Genomic DNA, 18,874 nt, shown 5'->3' with positions numbered 1-18,874 from the left:
CAGCCTTCACAACATATGACGCAGTTCTCTCGCTTACCGTCTGTCCTCAAGCCAAAAGCAAAAACTCTTTGCTGTAAACAGGCTGTCAGACTCAATATCTACAGCTACTACAATACCTGAAGACCCAGCAAAAGACTTTTAAAAGACTGTATATTTAGAGAGAGGCCTTTATTCTGCACACTTCTTAGATATATTAGCGGTTTTATTTTAGAGATACCGATACCGATTATTCAGAATGCTGATACAGATTTTCTTAAAGGGTTAGTTCACCCAAAAATGAAAATTATCCCATAATTTACTCACCCTCAAGCCATCATTTATGCATATGACTTTCTTTTTTCAGCCAAACACAATCACAGTTATATTAAAAAATATTCTGGCTCTTCCTAGCTTTATAATGGGAGTGAATGGTACCTTAGATTTTGAAGCCCAAAAAAGCGCATCCATCCATCATAAGAGTAACTATATAAAAAATTATAATCACTAGCTTCCAACACAAGACATATTTTCTTCACACACAGTTTGAGTTGCAGTCTGACACGTTTTTCCGAGGCGGAAAATGGCCTCTTGATTGACAGGATATAATCTCAAAATGGATCTCAAAATGCCAAGACACCAAATCAAATTCAATCAAGTTATGCTGTTCAAATATTGGAATAAAAATGTATGGCTCCACACTATTACTGGGCAGTTGACATGAAAGCGGACATATTATTATTACAATCTGACATGTCTTATTATAATCATGTTAATTGAGAGGCAAATAATTAATAAAACAAATTAGTAAAAATAATAGTATTAGTAAAAATCATGTAAAAAAAAAAAAAAAAAATGTATCACACCGCAGGACTATTTAAAAATGAACTAGTGAAGGTAAAAGGTGATTTAAAATGGTGAAAAAACCTAAAATAAATGCTGGTCCATCACAGTACCTAAAATATTTACTTTCCCTTTGATATTTCATATTCTCATTCATATACAGTACTGTTCAAACGTTTGGGGTCAATAATAAAAAAAAATCTTAAAGAAATAAATACTTCTAATGAACAAGGATGCATCAAATTGATCAAAAGTGATAGTAGTTACAAAGATTTACATTTCAAATAAATGCTGTTCTTATGAACTTTTTATTCATCAAAAAAATGTATCATAGTTTCCACAAAAATATTAAGCAGCACAACCGTTTTCAACAATGATAATAATAAGCAAATAATAAGCAAATCAGCATATTAAAATGATTTCTGAAGGATCATGTGACACTGAAGACTGGAGTAATGATGCTGAAAATTCAGCTTTGCATCACAGGAATAAATTACATTTTCAAACAGTTATTTAAAATTGTAATATTGTTTCCACAGTATTACTGTTTTTACTGTATTTCTGGTCAAATACATGCAGCGCTGGTGAGCATAAGAGACGTCTTTTAAAAACATTAAAAACTGACTCCAAACATTTAACAGTAGTGTACATTATGACCTGAAATACTGATGTTGTTTAAAAAAAAAAAGCCAATGGACATGTTATGTGTAACTACCCTATACTGTATGGCAACTATTGTCTCATTTGTGTCTTTTTAGGAGGTATAGTTGATAATTAACTCCATTTAGTCTCAAGAACTATGAAAGAACAGTCATATTTTCTTATGGCAATGTTCAGGAAAGATACTGGCTCCCTCAGGATCGTTATTGATCCTGCAGACTTTCATTTTCTACCCCTGCTGTTCCTCCAAATCGTTTTGACAGTTGCAAGTTATAACTCTACTCACAATACTGCAATGTACCAGCAAAGCTGGCCTAAGACTACATTATAACAGCAGCGCTGGCCCACCATCTAAAACCATTTCATTAAAACGAGCAACTCCATTCCAAACAAACAGCCTGCAAAAGCATTTTCTCTCCTCCTGAAAGCCTTTGAGAGACAACCTACACAAGCACAACTGTCCACACGCTGAGCTCTGACAGACTGCACTGTTTTATCCAGACAGGACATTGACAAAAACAATATACCTACTGTATGATCATGCCTGTCTCTCATCCTTCTATTCTGCTGCCAAGAGCTGGAAATGTCCCACCCAGTAAATTTGAGTGAATGCTTCTCTGAAGGTTTGTCCCCTTCCCACACCCACAACCTCCCCTCCACCAACACACACACACACACACACACACACGGTTTATCACCTGGACTCTGACTGACACGCAAGTACAAAGGCAGCGTTACACAGTGATGTGTGTCCCACAGCCGTGACTTGAGCAGTGGATGGTTTCAGGAACTATGTAACTCTACAGATGGAAGCATGTGTCAGCATTTACACTATAGATACATGACAGCATTGCTTTTATCACACAGTGTCAATCATTCATTCTTGGCAGTGTCAATCAATCATTCAAGGCTTGTCAAAGCCTTGTCTGCAAGTTAATTGTTTTACAGGCCCCTAAAAGAAACTAAATTCAGCGAGGATGCATTAAATTAATCAAAAGTGACAGTAAAGACATTTATAATGTTACAAAATATTTATATTTTAAATAAATGCTGTTATTTTGTACTTTCTATTTATCAAAGATTCCTGAAAAAATGTATCACGGTTCCACAAAAATATTAGGCAGCACAACTGCTTTCAAAATTGATGATAATAAAAAATGTTTCTTGACACTGAAGACTGGACTAATGATGCTGAAAATTCAACTTTGTCATCACAGGAATGTTATTATAAATAAATAAATATTACATTTTTACTGTTTTTACTATATTTTTGATCAAATTAATGCAGCCTTGGTGAGCATGAGACCCCAAACTTTTGAATGGTAGTGTAGGCCTAGAAATTTGTACTCCATTTTTTACATACTTCTTTATATCTAAGAATTGAACTTTCATCGTATGGGCCAGGGTGGAAGTACACTTCATTCCCCAGAATCCATTACCTGTGTTGAATTTCCTTAAATTGTTAGGTAAATTCCACTTCCTGTCAATCCAATTCAAATTCCAATTCAACTTCCGGTGGGGTGTGACCAATTCAGGTACCTATGCAAAATACCCCAGTAAATTCTAAAAAAAAAAAAATCCTTCAGGAATAAAAATTTACAATGAGACCTTGTTAATTTTTCCTATAAAGCAAAGAGAGGAACAAATGAAACTTTAGCTGCTGCTCGGGTTGTTTTCCTGAGAAAAAGACCCCAGGAATCTTTGTCTGTAGTACGGAGCCCCTAAAGGGACATGGTGGTGGGAAAAAAAATATGAGATAGGAGGATAAATATAAAGTCAATGCTTTTGCCTTCTTATGTTTTGCGCTCCCCTGAGAAACTTTGCGTTCCCCCGAGAATCTTTGCGTTCACTCGCAAAATCTTTGCATTCCCCCAAGAAATTTTGCGTTCTCTCGCAAAACCTTTGCGTTCCCCCAAGAAACTTTGCGTTCACTCGCAAAACCTTTGCATTACCCTGAGAAACTTTGTGTTCGCTCTCAAAACCAAAAGAACGCAATAGCATTGGCATATAATTTTTCCTCCATCTCATATTTTTTTCTTCACCATGTCCCTTTAGGGGCTCCATACAGAAGAGACCTCAACAATAGTCACGTTTCCACCGCAGGAACTTTCCCCAGGAACTACTTGACTTTGGGGTGGTACTCGGTGTGTTTCAACCGCAGGAACCAGGGTCTAAATGAAGTTCCATGTACAATTTCCCCCTCAGAAAGTCCCTGCTCACGAGGTAGTATTTTTTCAAACTTCAGGAACTTTCGAGGGTGGGACATGCTGATTGGTTGACTTCACGCAGCATTTTATTTAAACCACCATTTTCAAAAGTGTGTTCCGGTGTGTGCAGTAAGAGTTGTTCGCTACTTGAATCAACAATGGAGTTTAAAAAATACGACCACTGGACCGATGATGAGGTTCAGGCTTTATTAAGCTTATATGCGAAGGATGAAATCCAGCGGGAACTGGAAAGTCGCGTGCAGTTCTACATCACCGTACTTAATCTTTACGGTACTTTACACAACAACGGAAACGCAGACAGCAACAGGTCTGGGGGAACAGGTAATTTCGGTGGAAACGTGGCTTATGTCTCAAACTGTGCTCAGAATTACCAAAGACACCAAAGCCTGTAATCAAAAGTCAGAGAACATTTTTCATTTAAACTGACCAAGGAAGGTGGCAGATCTTCTCAGGAGCGACCAGAACAAGTAATAAAAATGTCCTTTGGGATGATATTTTGAGTCTAAACTTGACTTGCAGATAAAGTTTTACTGACAAAAATCCCTTAATGTGAATTTAATGCTCAAACAATAGATGGTGGAAACAATTCGAAGGAAGATCATAGAAGCTGTCAACAGCCCTTAAGTTGAAAGTGTATTCTGGTTAAACATTAGGTCATTTGCCCTGATCTCAAGAAGATAAAGTGTCCCCTGATCGAAGGAAGATAAATCAGAGTGCGAATACTCACAACAAAGTAGAACCGCACCTAATGTTTGTCAACCTTCACCCTACTCTCTCCTTTTTCCATTCACTGCTATTTGTCTCTAGATTTATTCAACAACAACACCGCCGTCACCAGTTGGATTGCAGCTCAGCTGTTTGATCAACATGCTGGAGAAATACAGGCAAAGCATCACAGCATTGTTTGAGTGTTTACACCAGAACATTTTCATGTACCCTCAGTCAGGGGTGCCATGTACTGTAAGCATTTGCTCTATTTAGTCTGAATGGATGTGCTGTACAAGCAAACAATGACATGTTTGCACTTGGATATATCATTTAGAGACTTACGTGTCAGGAAACAGCTCACTGATATCTCCTAAATATATAAATTTGTGATATATCCTGATTATTAGCCTGTAATTCCAAGATTCTGAATATTTCAGCAGTTCAAAATGTCTTGCATTTATGACAAGGTTTTAGAGATGGGCACCTTGTCATAATTGTAATACAATTTTTGATTCATAGGAATGAGAATAGCTGAAAAATAAAATAAAATAAAATAAAATAAAACTAAAAGATTTACCAAGATACCAAAGTCTGAATTATAAGTCTTGGGAACATTTTACAATCAGGTTACGTTTGTTAGCATTAGTTAACTACATTATTTAAAATAAACTAACAATGAAATTTTTCTTCAACATTTATTAATCATAGCCAATGTTAATTTCAACATTTACTAATACATTTTTTTTTTTTAAAAAGTTATAGTAATGCTTTAGTTTAGGGTCCAATTCTAACTATCAACTAGTTGCTTATTAGCATGCATATTACTAGGATATTGGCTGCATATTAGTACTTATAAAGCACATATTAATGCTTTATTCTGCATGACCATATTCTACATCCCATAAACCTACCCAATACCTAAACTTAACAACTACCTTACTATTAATAAGCAGTAATTATGAGTTTATTGAGGCAAAAGTCGTAGTTAATAATTAGTTAATATTGAGAATTCAACAAACAATGAGCAATTAGATTTTTACTAACATTAACAAAGATTAATAAATGGTTAAAAAGGTGTATTGCTCATTGTGAGTTTATGTTAGCTAATGCATTATCTAATGTTAACAAATGAGACCTTATTGTAAAGTGTTACCAATATGAACTCTGATCTGAATTGCTCTGTTTAATTTATACTGTAGCTCAATTTTCTGTCAACAACTGTCATATTTGTGTCTGTTTTTATTTTTCCTAAGGAAATTTTTGAGAAACATCGGTTACACTTTATTTTGATAGTCCACTTCAGACATTTTACTAACTATAAGTAACTTTGCAACTACATGTCAATTAACTGTCATTAAATATTAGTAGACTGTTAGGTTACAGGGTTAGTAGAATAACTTAACATGTATTGCAAAGCTACTTATAGTCAGTAGAATGTGTGTTGAGGGACCATCAAAATAAAGTGTCAGCAGATATTAAGCTGTCAGTCTACAAAATGACAGGTAGTTGACATGTAGTCGCAAAGTTACTTATAGTTAGTGGAATGTCTAAACTGGACTATCGAAATAAAAGTTTACTGAAACATCAGAGACAAAGTTGATTCTTAAACACAATATAACTGAAAACTTCCTAAGTAAGGTCACAGATCTTTTCAGTAGCCAGCCTGGCATCCCCAGGGTCCATCCGTAGTCCCCTTAAAGAACAGTGTCTGAGCAATAAAATTTTCCTTTGTTAATCCCCAAAACTACAATAGCAGTCTTGAGTTGTAGTGAGATGTAAAGAGGCTTTTGTTTGACTTTAGTTTATCACTCCGAGCTGCCACAGGATTATTACAGCGCAAATGAAATTCAAATATTGGCTTACAGCTAATCAGATTCCTCATTAAGAGCTCTGAAAAGAAGAAACAATCAAACATCATGACCCTAATGGCCCCCTGGCTTCTTCTGATATTTGACATTTGATGTGTTTTACATGCTGCTCGAGTTCAGCTGGAAGCAGTATGACTTGCTGTAAGTCTTTTCCATAATCAGAAGTTCACTGGAGTTCAGCCCTGATCTGGTTGTGGAATTTAGATGCTAACCTTTAGTACATTGTGGGTTAAGGCACATACTCATAATTCTAGCTGTTTCTTGCATATTTACAGTCAAAGCAAATGGTGCTTGAAAAGTATTTGGTCAAAATGTACCTTATAGGGGACCTATTATGCCCCTTTTACAAGATGTAATATAAGTCTCTGGTGTCCCCAGGATGTTCCTGTGAAGTTTCAGCTTAAAATACCCCACAGATCATTTATTACTGCTTGTCAAATTTGCCACTATTTGGGTGTGAGCAAAAACACGCCGTTTTTGTGTGTGTCCCTTTAAATGCAAATGAGCTGCTGCTCCTGACCGCTTTCCAGAAGAAGGCAGAGCTTTAACAGCTCATGCTTCGGTTGCTCAACAACAACAAAGCTGGAGAATCTCACACAGCCAAAATGACGATTGTCAGTAACGGTGTTCAGTTTTACATTGTTCAAACCGGAGTCAAACACTGATGAAGAGACTCAGGAAGAAGTTACAACTTTTAGAATGCAACTGGACGTTTCTGAACGGTTAGTGGATAAATGTATGTAGTTGCTGTGGAGTTGATTCAACTCATAAACTAGCATGTGTCGTCATGTTAATCTTTTGTGCAAATCCAGTGTTGAATTGGCCCTCGTTTGTAAAGCAGTCCAGTGGAAAATGACGGCATGGTAACAACACTCTACTACAACAACTCTTCCTCTTCTCTAAAGCAACCCAAAATGGCCTCACCCCCTTTGTTGCGTGTTTATGTAAATTTTGGGGTTTATGATGTCACCAACCCGAGAAGAAGCTTGTTGTAGTCCCTACCAGCCGTTTGTTGTAGTCCTTAAAAAGCGATTGCTGTAAAAGAAAATATCTCCCTTTGCATTGAACTTTGAGTGTTGTAACTTAAGCAGATGTTGTTTATGCTCAAACAGCAACATTACACACTAACTAAAGTTAAAGAAGTGAAATCATAATCAAGGACCCCTTTATAGAATTTTTATACAAGCTACTAGGAAATGAGAAGAATACAGGCACACTGCATTTTAAGCCTGAACAGGAACGGGAGAAATCTTGATATATCTTTTAATATCAAGATTTTGTTACACTGTAAAGCTCAGCTGTACTTTCATATCTTTTTCATTTTCAGTACACTAAAAAATTGGTGTGAGATTTACTTTGAAGCAATTTTCACTTATAGTAGATTTCACAAATAATTACAAAAAAATGGCAAGTAACAGTAAGTAGAAAGACTGAAATAGTATTTTTTTTGCAAAACATACTCCAGTGATCTTTTTTTTTTTTTTTTTTTTTTACAGTGTACTACATAAAAATTTACATTTTCATGTCTTTTAAAAGGATATAGAGTTTCCACACATTCCTATGATTTTTCAGTCCTTATTGATTACTGGATAAGGATTTAAATGTGCATTTATGTATTTAGCAGATTTAGCATTTTTTATCATTTTAAAAAATATTTTTATAATGATTGCACCCACAAAGAGCCATTTCTCTAGATTAAATCTTAATTTAATAGCTTAAATGTAAATTACAAGTAAAATTGGCAATAGAAATATCCACAACTTTTAACATATGTACGGCTTTTCCATGCCTGGCAATCACAATTTCCAAACTCCCTGATATTTCTGGGTTTGAGAACCCTAGATGGGGTAAATAGAAAGAAAAACTGAAACTGAACTAAAGTTTACACAAGTTCATCCATCATCTGAGATCTCAATGCATCATGCTATAATATTCCAATGTTGTGGACCTCAAATCTGCACCAATCTACTGAACATGACCAAACAGCTTCCCAGTGCAAAATTCAACCTCAGATGTCACACGTACTGCACAGAGCTTTCCTTTATCTTATCTGCTTGTAGAAGTTCATTAAATCTGATAAAACATTATTCCATGCGCTAGCAGATTACAATCTAAATTGCATAACACTGGCAAACTGAGAGTTCATGATCTCTACTCACCTGGTCCTGTCTCAATCAGGTGTGCTCAGAGTTTTCTGCATAAGGCCAGAGGTATGGAACCCACTGAAATTTCACTAGGTATCCGGTCTGATGTTATCTGTGGAGCTGGATTGGTGTTATTCCTCTTTCCTGTGGAGAATTCCAGAGCGCAGCACTCTCCTCTCCTGCCTCCTCCTCACGCTTTTACTGCAGTAGCCCAAGATCAAGGCACAGTCCCACCACAAACCTCTGACACACACACACACACACACACAACAGAAAGCAGAGGCGCTTGTAAGAACTGTTCTCTCTTACTCTCTCTCTCTCGCTTTTGTGCTTGTCTTTCATAAACACCCTCTCTTTTTACCCCCCTTCTTTCTTTTTACTCACTCCTGCTCTCTTGCTCTCTCTCTCCGGCGGAGGTTGGGGTTGCAGCAGCAGGACTCTTGCCAGTAACTCAGCTGTATGCAGTATTGATGGAGTTGCTCAGGGATGCTAACACAGCATGAATTTTCCCAGCGCTCCACTTTCCCTTTCGCTCTTCACCCCCTCCTGCAACTCCATCTCTCCTTTTTGTCACTCCCCCAACCTATCAATCTGCTTCCTTTGGCTGACCGCTATCTAAATCACTCTGTTCCCGTGATCTCTTTTATTCTCCTTAGTTTTATTGAGCTTGTTCTCTCTCAAATGTACCACGTCATGGGGCTAGCTTGCAATTTTAGCAGATCAAATCTCAGGCTCTCATTGCTGTACATGCTGCCTGGTTTTGTCCCTGTAGATTATCATTCTGCATCATTAGTGCTCATTAGTGGCACTTGCTAAGACTATCACTATTATTTATGCTCATACTTAGGTTTAGGGATTTGAATAAATCTCTAACCCTGTGTAACACTGAGTATGCAGGTCCTTTTCTTATCCTGTACTGTTTGTGCTGTGGACAAGAATGTAAAGATAGGTGTTGAAAAGAAGTGCGCTATTATTATTATTAATTTTTTTTTTTTTTTTTTTTTTTTTTTGAAGCAAATGGATTTTCACCTTGTGAACAATAAAAAAGAGCTCTGACTTGGGCCAGTATGCAAAAACCTAGAACACCCTAGCAACTGCATAGCAATACACCAAAAACCACCCAAAACATCAAACTGCATAGTCATACACTAAAACTATGAAGGGAACCCCAGTTTTTTTAAATATAAACATTTAAATGGTGGCTGTCATAAAAACATGACGGATTTATTCAAACATACATTAAATACGGCTATTGAAGAACAAGGTTTAGTAGAAATATATGTAATAGTATCAAAATGCTCCTCTCTAAGTTCATTTTTCTAGCTGACTAATGAGTTGTTGGTCATTGAATGGCTTTTCTGAGGTAAATGTAACATTACGTGACATAACAAACGGTTTTATTAACATCTTTCCGTGGTTAAAAGATTGAGCGATAAGACATGATACGAATTTTGGTGAGTTGTACTGTATTTTTCAAAATACCTACTGATGTTCATTCATGTTAATTTCATGCTGTAACTAGCAATATAAAGCGGAAGAGATGAATGGTTCACGTGAGCTTCGCGCTGCCGCCACTTAGCTTGAGTGCCAAATGGTATTTATTGTTTGAATTTCATAATAAAACTGGCAGAATTTGAAAGCTGTTCAGGTGCGCTGAAGTTGTCCTTTCAACAATTGAAAACAGCAAAAGATCGATTCTTGGGATTTCGGTTCTTCAGAATGAGAATTGATTAAAATCAAGAAATCTATATTTTTACCAGACGTACTAAAAAAAAAAAAAAACAACAACAACAACAACCTAATAACTACATCAACTTACTAAAAACTACTCGAGTTGATTGACAGGCGACCTAACCAATCATAACGCCGAATCCGCCATTTTGTTCGACAAAGCAGTCAGGGGAGTTAGCAGATTAATTTAGGTGGACTTGAACTTGAAAAATGTGTAGGCTACTGACTTCTTTCCGCGATTGAAACAACATTCCTTATGATGTTCATTCATGCTTATTTGATACTATAAATGAACTAGTAGGAAGAGATGATCGATTCACGAGCCGTTTGAACTGAGGTGCTACAGCGATCTGTCACGACACATTAAAGAGCCACAAAACGGTATTTATTGTTTAAATTTCTTTAAAAATGACAAAATTTGAGACTTTGTTTCATATCAAAAGTAACCTGCTCTGTCTTGTCTGTCGACGCGTTGTCAGTGTCCTCTTTGCTCCGCGATGTATTTTTCACTGCGTGAGAACATGATGTGTGGCAAGAGATCGCCATGGCTTGTCAGACAGTAACTAAAGGGGGCGGGTCTTTGCGAACGGTCAATTGCTAAAAAAAATCAACAAGAACACAGTGAAACCCTCCATGCATAGCATTAACTAAAAACCAGAACATCCTAACTGTATAGCAACTTGCTAAAAAATCAACTAAACCCCTGCATAGCAATGTGCTAGAAACATTCAGAACTAGCAGCATGCTAAAATACACCCAGAACACCCCAAAACTGCATGGCAACATAAACAAAAACACTTTGTACATTGTAATGTGCTAAAAATCATGCCCTAGCAACCATCTAGCTATGCACCACTAACTATGCACTAACCTTAGCAACCACCCCTAATGTAAAAATCTAGATTTATCTATTCTCCTTTGTGTGTTCCTGACTTCCTTTGTAAAAGGGGCAAAGTAAAAAGATGTCTGAAGATACTTACATTCTAATTATTACTGAAAGGGTCATGAGGCTTCGACAAACCATTTTTGCTGTGGTCATCACAAAAGGGAACCTCTCTGATTTCATTTTCATTAAATATGCTGTTGGATCAGAGAATAGTTCGCTATGGGAAAGGGTGCACTTCACGTAAAGGAAACCTGAAATAATGATTCACTGATTAAAGTTGTGCTTGCCAATTAGATTCAAACAACACTTTTGTACAAAGAAACATTATGCTCTCACAATGCATTAAGCCAGCAATAAATAACAACCAATGCATTAGGGATTCAGCCTTGAAACCAGCAGTCTAGTTTACTGCAGCCATCTGACATCTTTGCAACATCTGGCAGCAGGTACCTCCATCAAGTTACCTCCATCAGGAAGCAAAGATCCTGGCAGAACATCTACTTGTGAGGCCCTCTGCTGGTTAGAGGTGGAGAGCTGAGGAAACATCACCTCAAGGATAAAAGGACAAACATAATAATTTCATTAGGCGTTCATTCTCTTCACCAAAGTGTCCCAGACATGGCCTGTCCTAGTGCAGAGAGCCATACAGGTCACAACATATTATATAGAAGATCAGAGATCTAATGAATTATGAATTAGCCTTTTTCTCTGCTATGAATGTTAATGTCTTGTTAATGTCCTGTAGAGGTGCTTTTCAGCTTAAAACCCCTGCTGTGGAGACAGTGCATATCCTGGAAGAATCGATAGCTGTAGATTTTCAAGGGCACAATCACTTATTAATCAGGTTATTACCTGGTTGGACAGTTATAATAAATCTTGTTTAATACAATGACATTTAAAATATACCTGTTATGATAATATATCAGATTAGATATTAATATATATTAAACATATTAAATTGGATATTAATATATGGATTGAAATATAAAAGTTTGTTCAAAAGTTTGTGGTTGGAAAGATTTTAAAAATGTTTTTGAAGTCTCTTGTGCATTTATTTGATCAAAAAAAAACAGTAATATTGTGAAATATTACAATATAAAATATTTGTTTTCTATTTTTTTATATTTTAAAATGTAATTTATTTCTGTGATCAAAGCTGAATTTTCAACATCATTACTCCAGTCTTCAGTGTCACATGATCCATCAGAAATCATTCTAAAATGCTGATTTGCTGCTCAGGAAACACTTTTTATTATTATCAATGTTGAAACAGTTGTGCTGCTTAATATTTTGTGGGAACTGTGATGCATAAAAAGAAACTTCAAAAGAACAGCATTTACTTGAAATATAAATCTTTTCTAAATATCTTTACTGTCACTTTTGATTAATTTAATGCATTCTTGCTGAATTAAAGTATTGATTTCTTTCAAAATATGTTACTGACCCCAAGCTTTTGAAACACACACACACACACACACACATTATATATATATATATATATATTATATATATATATATATATATATATATATATATATATTAAATTAAGCATACACCATTTATCTTGTTTAACACGTCCATTTTGCCATCATTGCCTATATCCAGCAAAGTAAAGCATCAGATTGAAGTGTGATTCTCACAAAACTGTATTTTTCAGCTTTTTTCAAGGTAAATTTAGATGTCTTTCCAAAAAAGGACACCAAATAACCAAATGATATTTTTTCATAGAATTCATACATTTATGTACACCAAAGCACCTATAAAAAAAATCACAGCAAAGAGCTTGTTTGCATTTTAGACAAGTCAAGTTGCGATACTGAACAGGACCACATGGACATGCCAAAAAAACCTAAACCAACCGCCTTGACCTGCATATATACTAAAGTACACAGCAACATACACAGGACAAATCCAAACATTATCCTGAATGTGTGTGAAAACAACGTGAATGTACTGAAACGTGTCTGTGCATAAAGACAATGTGCGATAAGTGCGTTGAGAGCACTCATACGTGATTTGTTTGCGCATCAAGATAACAGACTCACGCGTGCTTAATGTAAGACTCCTGTACATCACCGCAATCGTCTTTACTTTGATTGCAATCCTCATCCATCAAAACTTTCATAGCAAGAAGCTGGTTTGCTTTATCCAGCCGAGAAACATAGTTTACTTATACCTTGGTCTGTTTAAATACTCGATTCTGATCGGCTGTAAGGTGTACAGTAAAACCGTTTAATGCACAGGTAGTTCCAGTCAGTTTGATTACAGATCGAAATTAATCCGCCACTATAAACATTGGTAACCATAGTAACACAGTTACGCTTGCAAACAGAGTGAAAGACGGTTATTTAGGTAGGCTAAATGGATGATTTTTGCATATTGTTTAATTTGTACGGTGAATATGGCAATTTTGAGAAATGGGCCCAGGCACAAGACGAAATAGAAGACTTGGAGAAGACGCTGAATGACAAAAAGCGACACAAAGAATTAACACCGGCAGAGCTAGATAAGATAGAAGACGACAAAGATGAGGTCAATACGAAAAAGACAACTAAATAGACAGTTAACACTTTCAGTGACTTTTGCGCCAAAGACAGAACAATTGTGATGTCGAGACCTACTCTGCTTCTCTTTTAAATGAGACATTGCAGGAGTTTTATGCTTCTGTTCAGTCTACCGCTGGACGCGAATACAGTGTTGCAAGTTTGATGTGTCTCAGAGCAGGTATTAATCGTCACATTACAAAATACAACATCATAAGTGATAAAGACTTCAAGTCCAGCAATGCCGTCTTTAAATCAGTTTTAAAGCACTACAGGAAAAATGGAAAAGACACCAGCGTTCATCATCCACGTATTACTGAGTCTGACTTGGAGAAAATTAGAAATGCACCTGCACTCTCCCCTTTCACACCCACAGGACTTGTAAGAAAAGTTTGGTTTGACATACAGCTGTGTTTTGCACGGAGGGGAAGAGAAGAAAACCGTAACCTATCAAAAGAGTCTTTCGTTCTCCGGCAAGACGAGAATGGGAAAGAGTACCTGACCCTGGTGCATAACCTAGAGACAAAAAACCACAAGGATCCCACTGCATCGGATATAGAAAATTTACAGCTTTAAAAAATATCTGTCAAAGTGTCCAGAAAATGCCGGAGCGTTCTATTTGCATCCCTCTGTGCAAACTCGAGAGCACTGAAGTGTGGTTCACCAGGGAGCCGATGGGGCTCAACTACCTTGGCAATATGCTAAAAAATATTTGTGAAGAGGTTGATAATAGATATTTCGTTTTTGCCCATGAATTTAAACTGTGTTTATATTATTTTCCAAATCTAAATTGTATACTTTAAATTCTTGTTGTTCAGGTGGAAGGTATCTCACAAATGTACACTGGAGCACTGCCGTTGGACGACTCTCTGATGCAGGACTAGAAAGTCGACAGATCATGTCAGTGACAGGCCACCGATGCGAGGCGAGTTTGCGGTCATATTGGGCCCCATCTTTGTCAGAGAGGAGGGCATGGAGTGACATACTGACGTCTAGAACCTCAACAAGCAAAGCGAAACATAATTTCACCTCCAAGCCTAAACCTGAAATAACCCTACCCTTTTCCTTGTCTAATTTCACGATAAATGGAAATGTTGAGTTTAACATCAATTAGTAGGCTATTATGATGAGTAAAACAATCCCCAAACGAAATTTCCAACTGTTTGATTTTTTTTTGTTTTCATTTAATTTAATGCATTTCAATAAATGTAATGTGCCTTTACACTATAAAAAGTAATACGCTAATCTACTCAATAAAATTGTGGCATCAGATTACAAGCAATATTATTAATTAAAATCAACATATAAGAATTGAGTTAGAATTAATCAAATTAATTCCTTAAAAGTCAACCATTTAAAACAAGTAAAATTAGCAAACACCATTACAAAAACCACAAACTGACATAAAAAGCAAAAAGTCCAACTAAACAACAAAATGAAACACTGATCACCATAATGGTGACCAAATATTTTAAATAAAATCAATATCAACATCCAAACCTCTGTTAATTCATGTGTTTCTCTTTCCTTCAGTGATTCTGCTTGTTATCATCAGGTGTCTTCAATGTTGGCAATAAAAAATAAAGAGTTCTTAACTCATCTTTGACATCTGTTATTCAGATATTTTTGTTTAAATTTTACTTAAATTTTGCTTGTTTTAAATGGTTGACATTTAAGGAATTAATAAGATTAATTCTAACTCAATTCTATTTGTTAAATTTAATTAATAATATTGCTTGTAATCTGTTGCCAAAATTTCATGGAGTAGCTATAGCGTATTACTCTTTACAGTGTCTATTTATAGTAAACTGTGGTTAGAGATGCCGGTTTTATTTCACACTCTACATAATTAATTTAAATAAATGATATGATTAGTTCAAATAAAGATTGCCTTGTCACTGTCAGTGTTGCCTGTCATTCGTAAATAATTTTAATAAATCCATTAAAGAATCATTAAGCTAGCCTATGTTAGCTATATGCTTAAGCAACGAGGGGACTTCAGACTGTAGACTTTAAAGAAGAGACGCACACAGTGCAAGTAACTCGAGCACGCATCTCTCTCTCTTTCTCTCTCTCTCTGATCTTTCTCTTTTAGTTCTCTGTCTCTCTCTTTTAATAATGAATTTAAATAAATGTGATCATTAATTAAAATAAAAGCAATCCGATGGCTCTACTTTATTTAAAGCGGACGGAGTGCTTGAACTAACGAGTCGTAACTTTAAAAAAAAATAACCGTCATTTTAAAAAATTACACTATAAACATCAGTTACAGCTTTAACTTGTTTTTAACTTGGCAAATAACCAAGGAATAAGCGGGATAATCCACGGCAAGCCATGCATTAAAGGATTTTAATGCACGACGTAGAGGCAACCACCCTCCGCTTTGCATCGGGTGGTTCTTCGCCTCTACGTCGTGCATTAAAATCTTTTAATGCATGGCTAGCCGTGGATTATCCCTTAAATATCATTAAAAGGAATATACAAAACATAAAAAGGTACATTGTCTGTTTTTAAACTGTGCACATTTTTATGATGTGCTTTATTTACAAAATGTGCTTTATTAGATATTAGCAAAGCATGATATCAGCTAAGAAAAACTATCGCTGCATCTGACATTACATACTGTTACATTTGGTTTTAAACTTACGTTAAAAATACGTTCTATATAGTATGAATGCATGTAGTTTGAATGTAATCCGGACGTACTATATCCGCCATGTTGTCACTGTCATGTGATCTACGGCGTCAATTGCGTCGCTTCACTGCCATTCACAAATCCTCTCCTGTGGCCTCATGGGATAGTAAAGTGTCTTTTGGATGCACGCTTCAGAATCTCACTGAAAGTAGTAGGTCATCTGGGTACATTTCACTGTTTTATGAATAATATGAATTCAGACATACTACTCAGCTCACATACTGTTTTTCGTTGCAGGGTATATCTCTTAACAACTGTATGAGGAATGTACTTCATTGACTGTAAGCCACAGGCACACCTTCTGTTCATTTAAACCCACTGACCTCTGTGTTTCAGAGGAAACTCTTATCTGAACTCTACACTAGTTCTCTTTCACTGCCAAGATTAGCCGAGTGCTAAAAGGTAGCATGCCTGTCCTAGACGAGGAAAAAGAATTCATTGTTTTCCAGCTTCTGCTTCAACTGTGGTCTGTCGCTCCCTATCTGTCTTCTTTCATTTCCTTTTTACTTGTTTTAAAGTTGTTCTAACTGATGCCAAAATATCCATTAGGGATGTTATAGGCTACACAATGTTTTCTATCCCGAAACACTACACAACAATAAAGGCCTTCTGAGTGAGGTCTGATCAAATCACACACTTTTATTTTGTATATCTTCAATGATCCATCAATTTATACAACCTTTTTTGATTTAACAATAATTAAACAGAATTTCCACATAAAGAGAGTTCATCTAAAAATGAAAATTCTATCACCATTTACTAACCCTCATGTCGCTCCAAACTTTATGACTTTCTTTCTTCTGTGGAACACAAAGAAAGATATGATAAGACAAGAAGATGGAACGGCTTGATGGTGAGTAAACGATGAGAGAATTTTCATTGAACTATTCCTTTAGGAACAAATCTTTTTTGGACTAGAACAAATAGACCATTAATGACCATTTGTCATTTTCAGTTATAATGAGTTTTATGTCATACAAAGTCTCTGATTATGCAAAACAGTCTCAGATCCCCCCAAAATTACAAATTTATTCAGACACATAGGATACTATTTTTTCAAATCACAAAACTTGTATTACAGCATTAACTATAACTGGCAGTGTTACCGTTATTGATAAACATGTAATAAAAAAAAAGTGTCAAATAATGCTCAAAACAAAACAAATAATTTAAAATAAAATAAAATAAAATAAAATAAAATAAAACAAATAATAAAATAAAAAATAAATAAAATAAAATAAATAAAAAAATAAAACAAAATAATAAAGTAAAATAAATAAAATAATTGAAATAATATAAAAATAAACAAAATAATAAAAATAAAACAAAATAATAAAATAAAAAAATGAAATAAATAAAATAAAAATAAAACAAAATAAAATAAAATAAAAATAAAACAATAAAATAAAATAAAATAAAATAAAATAAAATGACAAAAAAAAAAAAAAAGAGAAATTTCACATTCTTTATTTTTACTATACTGGGATAATGTTTTTAAATCTATCATTATGTAAAAATACCAATAGGCCACTGATTTGTTTTCCAAAGATGGCTTTGAAAGGCACTTAAAAGCTTCAGAACATGTGAATAATTCTGTCCAAATACTTGGTGCAACGCATTAACAGTGCAAATAAATCAGCTGCCATCCTGTGCAACAAAATGATTTGCAGAGTTTTAGTATTCTTTATGAATGACAGCTCACAAATCTCTCAAGTCTGCAGAGATCTATTCCTATGAAATAAGAACTGAAGCATTACTACATGTATCATTTGAGGGTGATGATCACCATGAAAAATCACCATGCAAGTAAATTCAATATTTTATAACAAGTCCGGCCTTTTTGATTTAGTTAAGCTGAGTTGCATTCTTGAATTTTCCGAACCTATATGATTTCCGTCTTTCGGTAATGCAGAGTTCTCGGCCGCTGTTCTTGATTGCGAGCGAGAATTTTATTTTGCAGCTTAGCTTCATGATCGCCCATGCAGACGGCAACAAAGAGAAAAGCCCCTCCAACAACTAACAGAAGTCCAGCAAACCAGGCAGAAAACATGGCCTCTCCATACTCCCATCTGGGCATCACATCAGGAAGATTCTCATCCCAGAATTTCACTACCATTAGGTATGCCATCAATGAAACGGGTGCAAGGGTCGTGATCCCTGACACAAGGATAAACACTCCACCGAGGATGAGCAGCGCCCTCTTCATCCTCTCCCGCCCGGCACCAATCTCAACACCCTGGAGTCCAAAAAAAGTAGCCGCTACACCGAGAAATCCAGTTGCAATGGAAATGCACATGAGAACCCGTGAAACTAAAGTGTCTGGTGGCAAGGCTAAGAAAGATTCAAAGGCTTTGCAGTGCACACCAACTTCCTCTGTGTAGATACACATGTGCCAGAGACCCTCATACCAGTTCTCCATCTCATTCAAATCTGAGTTCATCGTCTTCCATAGTGGCAGGAAGGTTGTAATTAACGTTGTGATTAAACCTCCAAAGGACACAAAGAGCGAAGCTCTCTGGACAAACTTAGTGGTGAACAGCACCATATTAACACTCGTCAATTCTCTCTGTCCATCTGATACTGTCTCAGATT

General features: G+C 35.8%; 2 protein-coding genes across 3 annotated transcripts in view; both read right to left on the bottom strand.

Moving 5' to 3' along the window:
• Positions 1-9,084, bottom strand: part of LOC127513265 (apoptosis-inducing factor 3) — a 34,720-nt gene extending 25,636 nt beyond the window's left edge. Inside the window, exons 1-2 of one of the 2 annotated variants that reach the window (XM_051894937.1) lie at positions 8,812-9,084; positions 8,443-8,670 (exon numbers count right to left, since the gene is read on the bottom strand). The gene's annotated coding sequence lies outside the window, so the exon portion shown is untranslated. The remainder of the gene's footprint in view (positions 1-8,442; positions 8,671-8,811) is intronic. The other variant, XM_051894938.1, reaches the window with a different exon arrangement.
• An 8,487-nt stretch (positions 9,085-17,571) lies between these two features.
• On the bottom strand, positions 17,572-18,853 carry cldn26 (claudin 26). Its single transcript, XM_051894977.1, has one exon. The coding sequence runs from the start codon at positions 18,825-18,827 to the stop codon at positions 18,165-18,167; it is 663 nt and encodes a 220-aa protein (XP_051750937.1). The 5' UTR covers positions 18,828-18,853; the 3' UTR covers positions 17,572-18,164.
• Between the last annotated feature and the right edge of the window lie 21 nt (positions 18,854-18,874).

The sequence above is a fragment of the Ctenopharyngodon idella genome, chromosome 5 (genome assembly GCF_019924925.1).
Source record: "Ctenopharyngodon idella isolate HZGC_01 chromosome 5, HZGC01, whole genome shotgun sequence".
NCBI lineage: Eukaryota > Metazoa > Chordata > Actinopteri > Cypriniformes > Xenocyprididae > Ctenopharyngodon > Ctenopharyngodon idella.
The sequence above is the reverse complement of the archived record's forward strand: the minus strand, read 5'-3'. Positions and strand labels throughout refer to the sequence as shown.